This window comes from Procambarus clarkii, chromosome 72 (assembly GCF_040958095.1).
Source record: "Procambarus clarkii isolate CNS0578487 chromosome 72, FALCON_Pclarkii_2.0, whole genome shotgun sequence".
Taxonomy (NCBI): domain Eukaryota; kingdom Metazoa; phylum Arthropoda; class Malacostraca; order Decapoda; family Cambaridae; genus Procambarus; species Procambarus clarkii.
Window position 1 is genome coordinate 5305624 of NC_091221.1, and position 17447 is coordinate 5323070.

At 48.5% G+C, this 17447-nt stretch overlaps 1 protein-coding gene across 1 annotated transcript in view; it reads right to left on the reverse strand.

Moving 5' to 3' along the window:
* LOC123773742 (uncharacterized) overlaps positions 1–16225 on the reverse strand; it is a 52395-nt gene extending 36170 nt beyond the window's left edge. The window contains exon 1 of the mRNA XM_045767637.2: positions 16107–16225. Within this exon, the coding sequence (XP_045623593.2) occupies positions 16107–16133 (27 nt within the window). The 5' untranslated portion in view covers positions 16134–16225. The remainder of the gene's footprint in view (positions 1–16106) is intronic.
* Positions 16226–17447: the final 1222 nt, after the last annotated feature.

Here is a 17447-nt window from a genome sequence, read left to right on the forward strand (position 1 = left end):
GTGGATCACTCTAGACGTGTCAGGTGGATCACTCTAGACGTGTCAGGTGGATCACTCTAGACGTGTCAGGTGGATCACTCTAGACGTGTCAAGTGGATCACTCTAGACGTGCCAGGTGGATCACTCTAGACGTGCCAGGTGGATCACTCTAGACGTGCCAGGTGGATCACTCTAGACGTGCCAGGTGGATCACTAGACGTGGCAGGTGGATCACTCTAGACGTGCCAGGTGGATCACTCTAGACGTGTCAGGTGGATCACTCTAGACATGCCGGGTGGATCACACTAGACGTGTCAGGTGGATCACTCTAGACGTGTCAGGTGGATCACTCTAGACGTGTCAGGTGGATCACTCTAGACATGCCAGGTGGATCACTCTAGACGTGTCAGGTGGATCACTCTAGACATGTCAGGTGGATCACTCTAGACGTGTCAGGTGGATCACTCTAGACGTGTCAGGTGGATCACTCTAGACGTGCCAGGTGGATCACACTAGACGTGTCAGGTGGATCACTCTAGACGTGTCAGGTGGATCACTCTAGACGTGTCAGGTGGATCACTCTAGACGTGTCAGGTGGATCACTCTAGACGTGTCAGGTTGATCACTCTAGACGTGCCAGGTGGATCACACTAGACGTGTCAGGTGGATCACTCTAGACGTGTCAGGTGGATCACTCTAGACTTGCCAGGTGGATCACTCTAGACGTGCCAGGTGGATCACTCTAGACGTGTCAAGTGGATCACTCTAGACGTGCCAGGTGGATCACTAGACGTGCCAGGTGGATCACTCTAGACGTGCCAGGTGGATCACTAGACGTGCCAGGTGGATCACTCTAGACGTGTCAGGTGGATCACTCTAGACGTGTCAGGTGGATCACTCTAGACGTGTCAGGTGGATCACTCTAGACGTGTCAGGTGGATCACTCTAGACGTGTCAAGTGGATCACTCTAGACGTGCCAGGTGGATCACTCTAGACGTGCCAGGTGGATCACTCTAGACGTGCCAGGTGGATCACTCTAGACGTGCCAGGTGGATCACTAGACGTGGCAGGTGGATCACTCTAGACGTGCCAGGTGGATCACTCTAGACGTGTCAAGTGGATCACTCTAGACGTGCCAGGTGGATCACTCTAGACGTGCCAGGTGGATCACTCTAGACGTGCCAGGTGGATCACTCTAGACGTGCCAGGTGGATCACTAGACGTGCCAGGTGGATCACTCTAGACGTGCCAGGTGGATCACTCTAGACGTGTCAGGTGGATCACTAGACGTGTCAGGTGGATCACTCTAGACATGTCAGGTGGATCACTCTAGACGTGTCAGGTGGATCACTCTAGACGTGTCAGGTGGATCACTCCAGACGTGCCAGGTGGATCACTAGACGTGCCAGGTGGATCACTCTAGGCGTGTCAGGTGGATCACTCTAGGCGTGTCAGGTGGATCACTCTAGACGTGCCAGGTGGATCACTCTAGACGTGTCAGGTGGATCACTCCAGACGTGTCAGGTGGATCACTCTAGACGTGTCAGGTGGATCACTCTAGACATGCCGGGTGGATCACACTAGACGTGTCAGGTGGATCACTCTAGACGTGTCAGGTGGATCACTCTAGACATGCCGGGTGGATCACACTAGACGTGTCAGGTGGATCACTCTAGACGTGTCAGGTGGATCACTCTAGACATGCCGGGTGGATCACACTAGACGTGTCAGGTGGATCACCAGCTCACTCTCCACAGCCAATCAAGTACAACGTAATATATCCAATACATATTTTTGTAATGAATATTGTTATTCACTTCCTGATTGGCAGAAGTCGGGACGTTCCGGCACGCGCACACATTGACAAGGAAAAATATAATATTTTTGGTAGAATTGGCTTGTGAGGCCACGTAGACACGGCCACCTGGGCCACGGAGACTGGCCAAGGTCGCAGAGGCCAGGCTGGTGCCAGACAGGACTTCTGGCACTCCTCATGACTCGACACTCAGATGGTTAGTGGCCCAAGTCCCCAACTGCGCCAGTACCATCACCCTCGCAAGGACAGCCAAGGGTGATGCCTTTTGCAGGGTGACCTGTATGAGGGGTGGGAGAGCCACTCCTGTGGAGGGTGAGTTCTATGGTCAGTCAAGTGGCACTCCCCTGGAGGGTGAGTTCTATGGTCAGTCAAGTGGCACTCCCTTGTAAGCGAGAGGTGACAGTGAACCTGGCACTCCCTGTACTGCGTCACACTGTAACATTTAAGAACTCTACCATCCTTGCAAAAACATGTCACCCTCGTCATCTGGTGGTAAAAGATCTTTTATTATTATATTGTACAGTTTATTCTCTGTCGTGTCCACGGCCTCAAAATATATGCAGATATTATTTATGCACTTCACTGTCGCACTTAAAGTGATAATACCTGAACGACCTGATGATAGATCTCACTTTAAAGCTGTTTGGCAGTGTCGAGCAGCTGCCAGACGTGTCCAGGCTGTACGACAGTGAGAGACAGCTGCCAGACGTGTCCAGGCTGTACGACAGTGAGAGACAGCTGCCAGACGTGTCCAGGCTGTACGACAGTGAGAGACAGCTGCCAGACGTGTCCAGGCTGTACGACAGTGAGAGACAGCTGCCAGACGTGTCCAGGCTGTAAGACAGTGTGAGACAGCTGCCAGACGTGACCAAGCTGTAAGACAATGAGAGACAGCTGCCAGACGTGACCAGGCTGTACGACAGTGAGAGACAGCTGCCAGACGTGTCCAGGCTGTAAGACAGTGTGAGACAGCTGCCAGACGTGACCAAGCTGGAAGACAATGAGAGACAGCTGCCAGACGTGACCAGGCTGTACGACAGTGTGAGACAGCTGCCAGACGTGACCAGGCTGTACGACAGTGAGAGACAGCTGCCAGACGTGTCCAGACTGTACGACAATGAGAGACAGCCGCCAGACGTGTCCAGGCTGTACGACAGTGAGAGACAGCTGCCAGACGTGTCCAGGCTGTACGACAATGAGAGACAGCTGCCAGACGTGACCAGGCTGTACGACAGTGTGAGACAGCTGTCAGACGTGACCAGGCTGTACGACAGTGTGAGACAGCTGCCAGACGTGACCAGGCTGTACGACAGTGTGAGACAGCTGTCAGACGTGTCCAGGCTGTACGACAGTGAGAGACAGCTGTCAGACGTGACCAGGCTGTACGACAGTGTGAGACAGCTGTCAGACGTGTCCAGGCTGTACGACAGTGAGAGACAGCTGCCAGACGTGACCAGGCTGTACGACAGTGTGAGATAGCTGCCAGACGTGACCAAACTGTACGACAATGAGAGATAGCTGCCAGACGTGACCAGGCTGTACGACAATGAGAGATAGCTGCCAGACGTGACCAGGCTGTACGACAATGAGAGATAGCTGCCAGACGTGACCAAGCTGTACGACAACCTCATCTTTAAATTGCTAAACATTTGACAGGATTCTATGCATCGTGCTGAATTCTGAGTTAGCATCCATCTGTGTACATACAGATGATCAATGGCAGGTAAAAAAAGCATTAATACGAAATGGTTAACGTGGTGAGCCTGAGGCCACAGTCTTCTGTTAGTGGAGGCTTGGCTATTGCCTCTTGGAGAGATGGAAGACAACCATTCTCCTGCAGGTCCACTTGGACTGGAAGGTAGAGCAACGGTCTCACTTCTTGGGGTCGGCGTTCAATCCCCGACCGTCCAAGTGGTTAGGCAACCATTCCTTTCCCCGTCCCATCACAAATACTTATCCTGACCCTTCCCAGTGCTATATAGTCGCAACAGCTTGGCGCTTTCCCCTATCTCCTGCAGGTCACGTCGAAGTTACTCACCGCCCTAGTACAGTGAACTCTAGGGCCATAACCTATCCGGTTTCGATTACTCTCAGTTAAAGCTACGAGACGGTAATTGGGTTATCATGGAGAATCTGGTGGTTACAGGACGCACACAGTGATAAGTGCTCAACACTTGCTGGCTGGTGGCCAAAGTGAACTATTAAGTGTAGTTCGTATATGAAGTATGCAGGTCGGCGTTCAATCCCCGACCGTCCAAGTGGTTAGGCAACCATTCCTTCCCTCCGTCCCATCCCAAACACTTGTCCTGATCCCTCCCAGTGCTATATAGTCGTAATGGCTTGGCGCTTTCCCCCTGATAATTTCCTCCTCGTATATGAAGTTCATATAGTTAGAATGTAGTTAAGTTAGTTGTTAGTTGAATGTAGTTAAGTTAGAATGACATGGCGTGTGTATATGTCGGAGTGTTCGACAGCCAATAGTTCATGACACTACATATTTAAACTCCAGCCTCGTAACTTAACGAGAAACGTACCAATCCAAACACCTCACCCAGCCTATTGAGTCCGATGCATAGAAAACATGAACAGTTGATGAGCCGTTACTTTGCTAAATAGGTTGCATTTGTAATGTTCGTTACGATAACGTAACAAATTCGACGTAATAGTTGAGTTGACGGCTAATGGAGCCACACGCACGCTAATGGTGCGTGTGGTTCATGTTGGCAGGTGTAGTAAATGGCATCTCTACAGGTGATTAGCTAAGACACGTGTGTCAATACGTGTTGTTAATCCATACATTTACAATGTTTTCCTGTGTTGGTCTTCGATCGTAGTAAGCTAATGCATTGACTGAACACATGGTGTGGCACTTAAGGGAAAGAGTGCATATAAGGGCCAGAACCACACATATATCAGGTCCAACACTGCATTTGTGTTTATATCAGTGTGCACTTAAATGTGTAAATCATAGTGTGCACTTAAATGTGTAAATCATAGTGTGCACTTAAATGTGTTTGGTATGTAGTGTGTCTGAAGAAAACGTTAATCATTTACCGTGATCTTTCTTGATAACATTGATGTGATGACAGTCACAGCAAGAAATGATAGTTACAACACTACTGTCGTGGTAAGATCACACGGATATGTAAGCCTGGGGCCAGATTCACGAAAGCAGTTACGCAAGCACTTACGAATGTGTACATCTTTCCTCAATCTTTGACGGCTTTGGTTACATTTATTAAACAGTTTACAAGCATGAAAACTTGCCAATCAACTGTTGTTATTGTTATAAACAGCCTCCTGGTGCTTCGGAGCTCATTAACTGTTGAATAATTGGAAACAATGCCGCCAAAGATTGAGAAAAGATGTACAGGTTCGTAAATGTTTGCGCAAATGCTTTCGTGAATCTGACCCCAGTTCTTGACTAAGGCCGACAAGAGCGCGCACGCACCTCACTCTCCAGCCTGAGTATAATGTGTGCCTAGGGCAGGGCAGTCACCCCAGACAATGTTGTTCAGGGGAGGGGGGGGGGGTAGTGTGTCTGGCGTTTGAGTATATGGGGGAACGGGAGTAAGGGTGTCTTAAGACCGTCGGGAGGACAATTGTAGAGTGTTGGATTGAGGAAGATGCCGTTTCTGGAGTGGATTTAACGAATCCCAACGCTTTAAAGAGATCAACTACACCAGTCTCGATTTCAGGTTGAAATGCGGGACCCAAGAACTGGCGCTTGACCCGCGCAGGCGCAACAAACTTCAATGGACAGCGTTGCAACTTTGTTAGAAGAGTCCGGTGGGTGGCATAGTTGAGGACGTGACCTGACCCACGTATCTGTTCTGTCTCTCTGCCTCTCTCAGTCTGTCTCTCTCTCCCTCTCTCCGTCCGCCTCCCCTCCCTCCCACCGGTGGGAGGGGAGGCAGCCTAGCTTAGATACTCCAGCCTAGCCCTTGGTAGACTAGGGTGATATCCACTACACAGCGGGAGTATACTCCTGATACAGAACGCTGTCGAATAGCTGGTTATATTCTCAGGTGATAGCCAGACCAGGTACGATGCTTTGCAAGCAGATTTTTGTTAGTAGCCCTGCAGGCCGCGGAGGTAACTGCCAGTACTTACCCTCTGCAGGTCACTCCGATCTCCTCCTGTACTTACCTGTAATACAACAAAACATTAATTAACACGAGTGTATAATGTACTCGTGTAATAAGACTGGCGTCTAATTTATTTTGTGCATGTACTCATTTGTGTTGAGTACACAAGCACACCTAGTTGTGCTTGCGGGGGGGGTTGAGTTTGGCTCTTTGGTCCCGCCTCTCAACTGTCAATCGACTGGTGTACAGATTCCTGAGCCTACTGGGTTCTTATCATATCTACATTTGAAACTGTGTATGGAGTTAGTTTCCACCATATCAATGCCTAATGCATTCCATCTGTTAACTACTGACACTAAAAAAGTTTTTTCTAACGTCCCTGTGGCTCATTTGGGTACTCAGTCTCCACCTGTGTCCCCTTGTTCGCGTACCATCTGTGTGCGTGTGTGTGCATGTGTCTTGGCCTTACCTATCAAACGTTCTTAGAATAATGAAATTATGAATTTCTTTGACACTTTTCCTATTCTGCCATTTACCCTAAATCACCTACCCCCTTGCCACCCACCACCCAGCCCCTTTGCCACCCACCACCTAGCCCCCTTGCCACCACCCACCACTGACCACCCACTGATCTGCTCCATCAAGGTCTGGCAGCAGCCGCAGAAACATGTCTTAATCCATGTTCACAGAATATTTTATCCTTGGAGCTTTTTTCTCGGGACCACATATTTATATGTGACAGGTGGTGGTAATGGTCCCAGCAGAAGTATCTTAACGTTATGACCAGTCAGGGTTACATGGGATTAATGTCACACTCCCAGATGTACCTGCTCTGTGTAACGACGTATAATGTGGTGACGTAACGTATGGTCACACGTCTATCTGACGTAAGGTGACTCGTTACAACGTTCTGAGAAATGCTTAGTGTTTCATGGACCAGGAGCTGAGCTAACGACGACGAGTTCCCGCCATGAAGGGGATTGAGAGACGACCATTTTCACCCCTCAGGAGAGGCAAATAGACGCGTCGAAGCCTCGGTCGTTCCTGTCGTCGGCCCTGAGGCACGACACACTGCGAGACGGCCCCAAGCTCCATCACAGTGCCTCTTCGCACTGCTAGCCGGGGGACTCGCTAGTAACCACACGCGTGTGAGCACCTAGGATGCACCGTCCAATTAGGGACAGGTACGCCACCAGTAACCACTTAAGTGTGAGGAGCAGGACTGTTCCGCGGGAGGTGGAGGGGGCACTTTCACCCAGTCATGTTCCCAGCACCTTCCTGTGACCTGCTAGGTTGACCCCCACGGTGGCGGGCGGCCCTTCCTCACCCTTCATTCCCAGACCACTCCACCACAGCAACCAGGAGATGTCCTTGGTCACCACCGCAACCAGAAGATGTCCTTGGTTACCACAGCAATTAGAAGACGTCCTTGGTCACCACAATAATCAGAAGATGTCCTTGGTCACCACAGCAACCAGATGTCCTTGGTCACCACCGCAACCAGAAGATGTCCTTGGTCACCACAGCAACCAGAAGATGTCCTTGGTCACCACCGCAACCAGAAGATGTCCTTGGTCACCACCGCAACCAGAAGATGTCCTTGGTCACCACCGCAACCAGAAGATGTCCTTGGTCACCACAGCAACCCGAAGATGTCCTTGGTCACCACAGCAACCCGAAGATGTCCTTGGTCACCACAGCAACCCGAAGATGTCCTTGGTCACCACAGCAACCCGAAGATGTCCTTGGTCACCACAGCAAGCCGAAGATGTCCTTGGTCACCACAGCAACCCGAAGATGTCCTTGGTCACCACAGCAACTCGAAGATGTCCTTGGTCACCACAGCAACCCGAAGATGTCCTTGGTCACCACAGCAAGCCGAAGATGTCCTTGGTCACCACAGCAACCAGAAGATGTCCTTGGTCACCACAGCAACCAGAAGTTGTCCTTGGTCACCACAGCAACCAGAAGTTGTCCTTGGTCACCACAGCAAGCCGAAGATGTCCTTGGTCACCACAGCAACCAGAAGATGTCCTTGGTCACCACAGCAACCAGAAGTTGTCCTTGGTCACCACAGCAACCAGAAGTTGTCCTTGGTCACCACCGCAACCAGAAGATGTCCTTGGTCACCACAGCAACCAGAAGTTGTCCTTGGTCACCACCGCAACTAGAAGATGTCCTTGGTCACCACCGCAACCAGAAGATGTCCTTGGTCACCACAGCAACCAGAAGTTGTCCTTGGTCACCACAGCAACCAGAAGATGTCCTTGGTCACCACAGCAACCAGAAGTTGTCCTTGGTCACCACAGCAACCAGAAGATGTCCTTGGTCACCACCGCAACCAGAAGATGTCCTTGGTCACCACCGCAACCAGAAGATGTCCTTGGTCACCACCGCAACCAGAAGATGTCCTTGGTCACGATATCATTCACAGAATATTTTAAGTCACCATTGCAGTAAATGAATGAGTTGAATGGAGAATAATCTTAAACAATTTTGAACTTCACAGCAGTGGCAGAACGTCGTATGCTGAGGTCTCCACCACAGCATATGCGGTGGCGCCGTTGTCGCTGCGTCGTCAGGTGAGGTCAGTATTCCTGTGGTTAACTCTTGTCATGTTTTCATATTAACAACAAATCACCATAAAATAAATTTTACTTTGTTGATACTTGGAGTTCATGTCAAGTGTGGAGAGTCAACTCTGAGGCTGGTAGAGGTGGAGAGACCGCGGCGTCTGTTGTGCTGGATTTGAAGGATGACAAGCTTTGTGTTCTATTATTCCTTCTTAATCCAAGCTTAAGATGCGGTCCAACCCCTGACACCCATTCGACAATTTTTACCGTATTATGTAACCAAGACATTTTATAGAAAATAAATTAATATTTATGTACAGTATAATTGTATATAGATAGAACTAGGTCCAAGGTTTTGGTTCTGTTGGCCACTTTGTGTTTGCAGTACATGGTTGAGTCATTAAGCGGGTCTATTCAAAGGCAGGGAAACACATTAAGAAAAGTTCGAATATAATCAGTCGTGAATCACATGAAACACAGCCCTGTGCCAGGGAAGTCCACTACGGGCTCACCATAGACCGTGTTATTTGGCCCGCTCCTGTACCAGGGAAGTCCACTACAGGCTCATCATAGCCCGAGCTACTTGGCCCACTTCTGTGCCAGATAAATCCACTACGGGCTCACCATAGCCCGTGCTACTTGACCCGCTCCTGTGCCAGGTAAGTACACTACGGACTCACCTTAGCCCGTGCTACTTAACCCGCTCCTGTGCCAGATAAGTACACTACGAGCTCACCTTAGCGCGTGCTACTTTACCTGCTCCTATGCCAGGTAAGTACAATACGGGCTTGTCACAGCCCGTGCTACTTGCAACTTTTTGTTCCCAGTAGCTGAATTTAAAACAACAAAGTGAGTCACATGTAAAGTGTTTGTGAGGATGGGCTGCCTCGCTAGGAGTGGGCTCGAATTCCACTGCCTATCCCTAAAGCCGATACACATAGTTATATACACGAAGCAGACCATCAGTCAACGAATAATATCCAACCCAACCTTGCTTAGGTCTAACTGTGCATAAATATACAACATATCTTGTATTTCTCAGGAAGAAAATGTTTTTTTTTTTTACTTCAGCATGTAAAAGTTCCCCGCTGTTAGTCGGGTGACAGATCCTAAATACCGGGAGATAAACATCAGAGAAACTATATTGGTGTGGTTGTTTGCGTCGGAGGACGAGATGACGTGCAGTGTTAGCAGCTGGTGTGATACATAATGTATCGGGGTGGTGATATACCAGGGCGAGCCCAGGCCACTTGTGTGATACATAATGTACACATGTTGACGGGCTGGTGATACACCAGGGCGAGCCCAGGCCACATAGAGAGGGAATAAACATGACGCAACACAGCATGTCACATTTATCACTGCAAAGAGGATAAAACCATAAATTAAAGCTTTCTTATAAGACGACACACTGTGATATTCATGTTTCTCTCAAAGCTTACACCTGACTTAAATACCACAAATAGATGTCTGGGGCCGCCACTGTGTCCAGGTGGTTGTGGTGGTGGTGGTGGTGGTGGGGGGGGGGGTGCTTGTAGTCGAGGACATCCTCGTCTGTCTCTTTGATCCATCGGGAGAAAGGGCCAAGAAAAACACGATTACTGACATTTCCCCCAATTCACTTGTCTAGTAAAAGTTCCCTGCCCCACCAGAGCCACAGCAAACACAACAATGTAAACAAACTAGTCTCCAGAGCAATATATATTTTATTTACTTGTTAAAAGTATATTTGTATCGTTTAACACTACTCTGGCTAGATTTTATTGTACGACAGTCACAGATACTAATGTATGTGAGTGCTTGTTGACTGATGTTGGTTTGTTACCCACCTAGACAGTTCACTAGACTTTCCGAAGAGAGAGAGAGAGAGATGGGAAAGGGAGGTTACTTCCCCGCACTCCGACAGGAAGAGAATGAAAGGTCAAGAACTGACGAAGGGTTAGAATATGAGAAGAATGGAGAGGTCAGTCGTATGGCAGGTGTGGAAGCATGGTTAGTGGGGCAGCGATGGGGGGAGTTGAGAGTTGGAGCGGCAGTATTGGTGGGAAGGCATGTTTGGGCAGGGTTGGTGGGGAATTCCAGTAGGGAGGGTTTGAGGTGGGGGTAGCAGCGATGCTAAGTATGGGAGTGCAGCGGCGCCTGTGGGACATTCCTAGGGGAAAATTAGCGAGTTAATAGGGAAAGTTCCCGTGATGGTACGTTTGTGGAAGATTGGGTACCTTTTTTGGTCTTGATGGTGGTGTTTAGCTATCAGTGACTATCGGAAAGTGAGGTCTAGTTCTCTGTGCCGCACCTACGAGCCTTCCCGTACCTGGGACATTTGTTTTTACTGACATTTGACTCCGTTGTTGAATCTGACTTGAAGGTGTAGATGGAGGTGGCTTACCCGACTTCTTTTTTTCAGTCCATATACTTAAATTTGTTAGACTCATTGACGTTTCCAGTTGCCACCTAACATCCCTTGTCCTATTTTCTCACTTTAAAGATGCTGTCCTTGTCTCCAATGGTGGTGGATGTATTGGGGTGATGGTGGATATTGAGGTTCGTCAAGAGACAGTAATGAAGTAGACAGAAGGCAAGAACAGACAGATAGCAGACACACCAGGGGTAGTGAGAGAGGATAGCAAGGGTGGAGAGGCAGAACCAAACACATAGTGGAGTTGTTTTTTTCTACCACAGACGTGGCCACACATTTACAATGCTAAACAGCATATATACAGTTTCTCCTATCCTCTGTGAACATTGAGGTGTGGAGGCAGGGACATGGAGGTGTGAGGTGTGGAGGCAGGGCCATGGAGGTGTGAGGTGTGGAGGCAGGGACATGGAGTCTGCCTCCACCACATTACTGCCTAATGCATTCCATCTGTTGTGTGTGTGTGTGTGTATCTATAATGGCAAAATATTATATTCATTAAACACTATATAACTTCTTAGCGCTTCTGAACTCTGGAAATGAGCATTATACTCTGACTTTGTGAAGACAGTTGATAAACTTTGAAAATAAGTCACAACGACTCAGCTGAAAACAAACGGCCTAATCCTCACATATGAAATAAGGACGTAACATAAGAATTAGCGATACTGCAGAATGTCTGTTGGCCTGTACGAGGCATCTGTTCTTTATATCAATCCAAATTCCTATTATATGCAACTTACGCTTGAAACAATTCAGTGATCCCACTACTATTATGTTACCCGGTAAGTTGTTCTGTAAATCAACAACCCTGTTGCCAAACAAGTATTTACTCCGGGTCTTTTGTAAATGTTCATTTATGCAATTTGTAGAAATTGTTTCATGTTCTATCTTGTCGATATATTACAAAAGAGTAACTGGTAAAGTGGGACAGAGGTCAGTCACTCCCCTGGCAACTGAGTAACAGAAAAATAAAATCAAGTTCGAGGACAGTGAGTGGCTCTGTCCTTGCGCCACTACTCTCATTCTTACCCCGGAGAGAAAAATACAAATCAGTTTCCTGTCATCTTTTACACACAATACAAAAATCGACACGAAACTGAGCTCGGTAGAAGACGTTTAAACCCTACAGCCATATATAAATAGAGACTTGACCAGAGCAACATAACATGATTTTTAAATGATCAATTACCGGAGATGAAGTGCAGGAGTTTTAGAGACAAGTGGCCAGGTTCCCGCAGGAGTGCTGGATCAGCCAGGTTGTGATGGATATTTGAGCTTGCTGGACTACTCTCAAGCACTTCTTTTAGATCATTATCACAAGACAAGCCCGGCCGGACTTAGGCAGTGGAATAACTCTCAAAGCCTACTACGTGTTAAATACAGTGTAGTAATAATCGTTGTGTGTCTCCTACCCCAACTGGTGTTCCATCACCACTTGTGTGTTCTGCTATTAGCCACAAGAATTATACTTTACAGCATAATACTACATTTAATGAATCATGAAGGTGTGATTATCTAGGACGACTTCACGTTCAAGATTGGTAGGTATGGAAATATGTAATAACTCGCAAGTCATATAAACTTAGCGTACCCATGAATAGAGAGTTTTGTGTGCGCACAGCCCATGAATAAGCACTTTTACCTCTCATCACAATTCCCCCTTTACACTTACTGCTGAAACTTGTACATGTTAGCGTTTTGCGGCTCCTGCTGTTATGCCAGCACTACTGTGACGTCCCACCATGTTGACTTGTTGTGTGGTGGGTGTTGCTCCAACCTTGACAAACACAAGTTTTCTCCAATGTCGGTACTACCGAGGAGCTGCTGGGGTTACTCAGCGTTGTTAGTAGTGGGTAGCTGGCCGCTCATTGTAGCACAATTATGGGGACCAGGCTTAGAACAGTGGGCTGTGCCAAGTGAACTAGGCTTAGGGCAGTGGACTGTGGTGGGGACTTCCGAAGTGAACTGCTTTTAGCAGTGAGAGCTTGCCTAGCCTCTCACATATGTGTTTCTCATTAGCAATCTGGCATTGGCTTCCACCGTGGTGTGGGCGCCAGGTCAACGTCAAGAGCTCTGGTACTCTCACTTATGCCGTCACAGTGCTGGTACGGCGGGTTCTGGACGCTGGATTAGAGATGCTAAATTGTAGGGAAAATGGTCTTGTAACGTGGTTAATCACAGAGAATAGTTCTTAAGCCCTAGGGTTATGCTGTTGGCTCTACTGGTTCTATCCCTCTGACACGTCCTCGTGACACTGCAGACCAGTACTACTGTCGGAGACAGGAATGCTAACTACAGGCTTCTTGTCCCTGAAAATAGAAATTATTGGTCTACAAGCAAGATGGCCCTCGAGGGTCTCACACACACCACAGCAAGATGGTCCTACTCACACACTCGTCGACCAGCAGGTCGACGTCACACACTGGTCGAAAAGCAGGGCGATTTCACACACTCATGCTAAAAACACGCAGAGAATTCCCGCTACTTGCTAGCCATCGGTGGTTTAAATTCCTGTCTGGCATTAGATCGTCGCCTGAGGTCATTGTGTTCTGGGAAGGATATAATATCAGGGCTTCCCTTAGTTCTCCCAGACGGTGGTCAAGGTCTTTAGTAGGCCTCCCTTGTTTCCCTCAGACGAGGGTGGTGGAGGGGTTCTTAGGGCTTCAGTTACCTCTCTCAGACGAGGGAGGTGGAGGGGTTCTTAGGGCCTCCGTTACCCCTCTCAGACGAGGGTGGTGGAGGGGTTCTTAGAACTTCCGTTACTTCTAAGACGAGGGTGGTGGAGGGGGTTCTTAAGGCCTCCGTTACCCTCTCAGACGAGGATGGCGGAGGGGTTCTTAGGGCCTCCGTTACCCCTCTCAGACGAGGGGTGGCGGAGGGGTTCTTAGGACCTCCGTTACTTCTCAGACGAGAGTGGTGGAGGGGGGTTCTTAGGGCTTCACTATTCTCACAAGAGGTGTCTCTGGTGAAAGACACTCCGGCCACATTTCTAGGGGCGAGCCCCTCTATCTGGCCTGTACCACAAGTCAGAGGAAATGGGACAAACGCCCCTATATAAACTTCTGTACAAGAGCACATGTCTCTCATCTGTTTGGATAATTGCTGTGTGTGTGTGGAGGGGGGGGGGGGGGGGGGGGGAAGCGTGGGACTTGTGACCCAGAGAGGGAGAGTGTCTGGCGCCGCGCGCCTTCATTTGTTATGGGTCGACCAGCGCATGTTGGTAGATATTTGCTGTAGAAAGGTCCGAAACAACACTGCCAAACTTTACATAATATATATTAATTAACTTACCGGGTTTGCTTTTCATTAAATATTCATTACTACTGGATATTCGTTATGGGCGGCAGCGGCGGTGTGTCACTTCTGGCCCGAATGGCGGCCATCCAAACTGTTCTTCCAGTCTGTGTATGTCTTCACCAACCAGTGTGTCGTTGTCCTGGTGAACGACTCTCACGGACTCCCATATTTAAGGTAAACGGCTCTCATGGACTCGTATTTAAGGTAAACGGCTCCCACGGACTCACATATTTAATGTAAACGGCTCCCACGGACTCTCATATTTAAGGTAAACGGCTCCCACGGACTCTCATATTTAAGGTAAACGGCTCCCACGGACTTCCATAGCCCCTGCTACATGGAAACTTTGTTCAGAGTTGCTGAATCTAACAACAACAGGAACTATGGCTCTAATTTTTGTTGTTAACAACCACGGACTCTCATATTTAAGGTGAAGGACTCCTGTGGACTCACTTTAGAACTCGAGGACATATAGCTGACCAACCCCTCGGCGCGGACTCTCCAATGTTTATTTAATTTTTAAAATGTTTGCTTCAAGAATTACTCGCACTTTCTCTGGACTCTGCAAGACTATCAGTATGCTTGTCTTGCAAGGATTGCACTTATAGCTAGAAGATGCTAGGAGCCGGGATTTTACCAGCCCATCTCCCCTAAAATAATAGTACAAAATAGTAACTATTTTGTCGAACTTACCAAAAGTTAGACATGAAAAGTTCACTTTTGTATTATTGAACTAGCCTTAATGGTATTCCCTTAGATCGCAAATGTATCTTAACGACCGTAAGCTAACCTGTCGAAGCATTCGTAGGCCTAATACACGCTAGCCTAGACTTAATACAGTATATTACATGTGCTATACTAAACCTAGGAATATTTAAATTTGCTTTTTAGCATATATTTTCTCGGACTTTTTTTTTTGGGGGGGGGGGGATCCGACAGGACATATTGGCACGCTTGATCAAATAGTTTATATGAACTATCCCTCTAGATAGGATAGATAGTCCTGCATCTCTCCTCTCCACCTCTCCTTACTATATCTTATACTCCTTATAGTATATCTATATATCTATCCCTCCACTCTGTTCGGCCCATGCATCCTATCCATCCCCGCTATCGTGATCCAACACACTGTTGCATCCCTTCTTATAGGACCTGAAACGTCTGAAAACATTGCAATCCAGTCTCAGTCACTCGGATTTACATCCACCATTAAAATAATGTTAGGGACCGCCGGCGGTGCCCGGGTCTCTCTGTCTATAAATCTTTCTATTTATCTATTCATCCATCCATCTATCCCTCTAACTATCCATCAACTGTTGTTCTACACTGAGGTAAGTATAACTTGGTCTACACTGAGGTGAGAATAACTTGTTTTACACTGAGGTGATTACAACTTGTTCTACACTGAGGTGAATATAACTGTTGTTCTACACTGAGGTGAATATAACTTGTTCTACACTGAGGTGAATATAACTGTTGTTCTACACTGAGGTGATTATAACTGTTGTTCTACACTGAGGTGAATATAACTGTTGATCTACACTCAGGTGAGTATAAGTTCTACACTGAGGTGAGTACAACTTGTTCTGCACTGAGGTGAGTATAACTTGTTCTACCCTGAGGTGAGAATAACTTGTTCTACACTGAGGTGAGTTTAACTGTTGTTCTATTTGCAACGAAGCAAACTCAGATTTGTTCTTGGCGGCGTTGAAGTCTCCACACTGTACGTACCCCTGCTGGCACATGCGTATAGTGCCACACTGCGCACCCCTGCTGGCACATGCGTAGTGTCACACCTCGGTTACAGTTGCCGGGAAGCAACAGTGTGTGGTTCCCTGTCATAAGTATAAGCATTAAACGATATAAACACCACAGACTCGTAGTGTACGGCTGGAGGAAGCCGCCGGTGCACAGGACTAAGACAGAGGCAACTCACTAGTAAGGCGATGCGCAAACTCCTCATCGTGGAGGCTGACGGAGGCGCTGCTGGAGGCGCAGAGAGCGGCAGAGGCAGACAGGAGGACCCAGGAGGCTGGATATGCACACACAACCAGGTCTTGATGCCCAGTGAGGCTGTGGAGCCCTGGTCGGAGAGGTCATGTTGGGTAGGCAGGAACGGTGAGGGGTGATTGTGGTCCTGGCGGGGGTAGGGGGGGAGACAATGTGGGGGTGACAATCGTGGGGGTGGGGGGAGGATGTAGCATAGAGGAAAAAGTAGTCAAGATGAAGAAGCAGCAGCGAAGGTGGAAAGGTCTTGCACTAACGAGTGGTGGGGTGTCATGGGAGGTGCCAGTGGGAGGGGCCAGTGGGAGGTGCCAGTGGGAGGTGCCAGTGGGAGGTGCCAGTGGGACTAAAGAATATCGTCGTGACAGGTTTCAGGAAGAATATAGCAGGAGGGAAAGTGTATATGGTCAGGGGGCATGATGGGAGTCTTCACCAAGGTCACGAGGTAAATTTAGCTGTTGGTGACCTTCCAGTCAGGGATAGGAGGTGCTATAGGGTGGGCGGTGAGGGACAGTCGAGGTGTGGGCGCGGGCGGGAAGTGCCTGGCGCGAGTGGGAAGTGCCTGGTGGGGGCGGGGTGTAGGGACTTAATACCAGCGACCCTCACTGTCTTCTCATTGATGAAGATTAAGCCACCTAAGAGGTGGCACAGGCATGAATATCCCGTAAACTGGCTTCTGCTCGCACCTAGTACCAGGCACCTCTTCTCGCCAACTCCCATTATCATTCTACCTCCCTCCCAGCACCCCCTCATCACACTACCCCCTCCCAGCACCCTTTCCATCGCTCCCGACCTTCCCCCACCCCCCTCACCACTCTACCTTTCCCACCCCACTATTGATACCAAGCGTTAAGACAACGAAAAGTCAAGAAGCCAAGAAATATGCTAGCCCTCCAGAGTTCAGTTTAAACACTATAGGGAAGGTTATCTTGAGATGATTTCGGGGCTTAGCGTCCCCGCGGCCCGGTCCTCGACCGAGTCTCCTTTTTGTTATACACCCCCCAGGTAGCAGCTGTCTAACTCCCAGGTACCTATTTACTGCTAGGTAACAAGGTGAAAGAAACATTTGACCCATTTGTCTCCGCCTCCACCGGGGATCGAACCCGGAACCTCAGTACTACGAATCCGAAGCGCTGTTCACTCAGCTGTCAGGAAGGAAAAACGTCCTTCCCTACTAGTGTTTAAACTGAGGACAGCTCGCGCCACTCCTCTCTGTTAGCCAGCACGGCGTCAGACTAGATTATTGGTTTCTATAAGGTTACTAGATGATGTG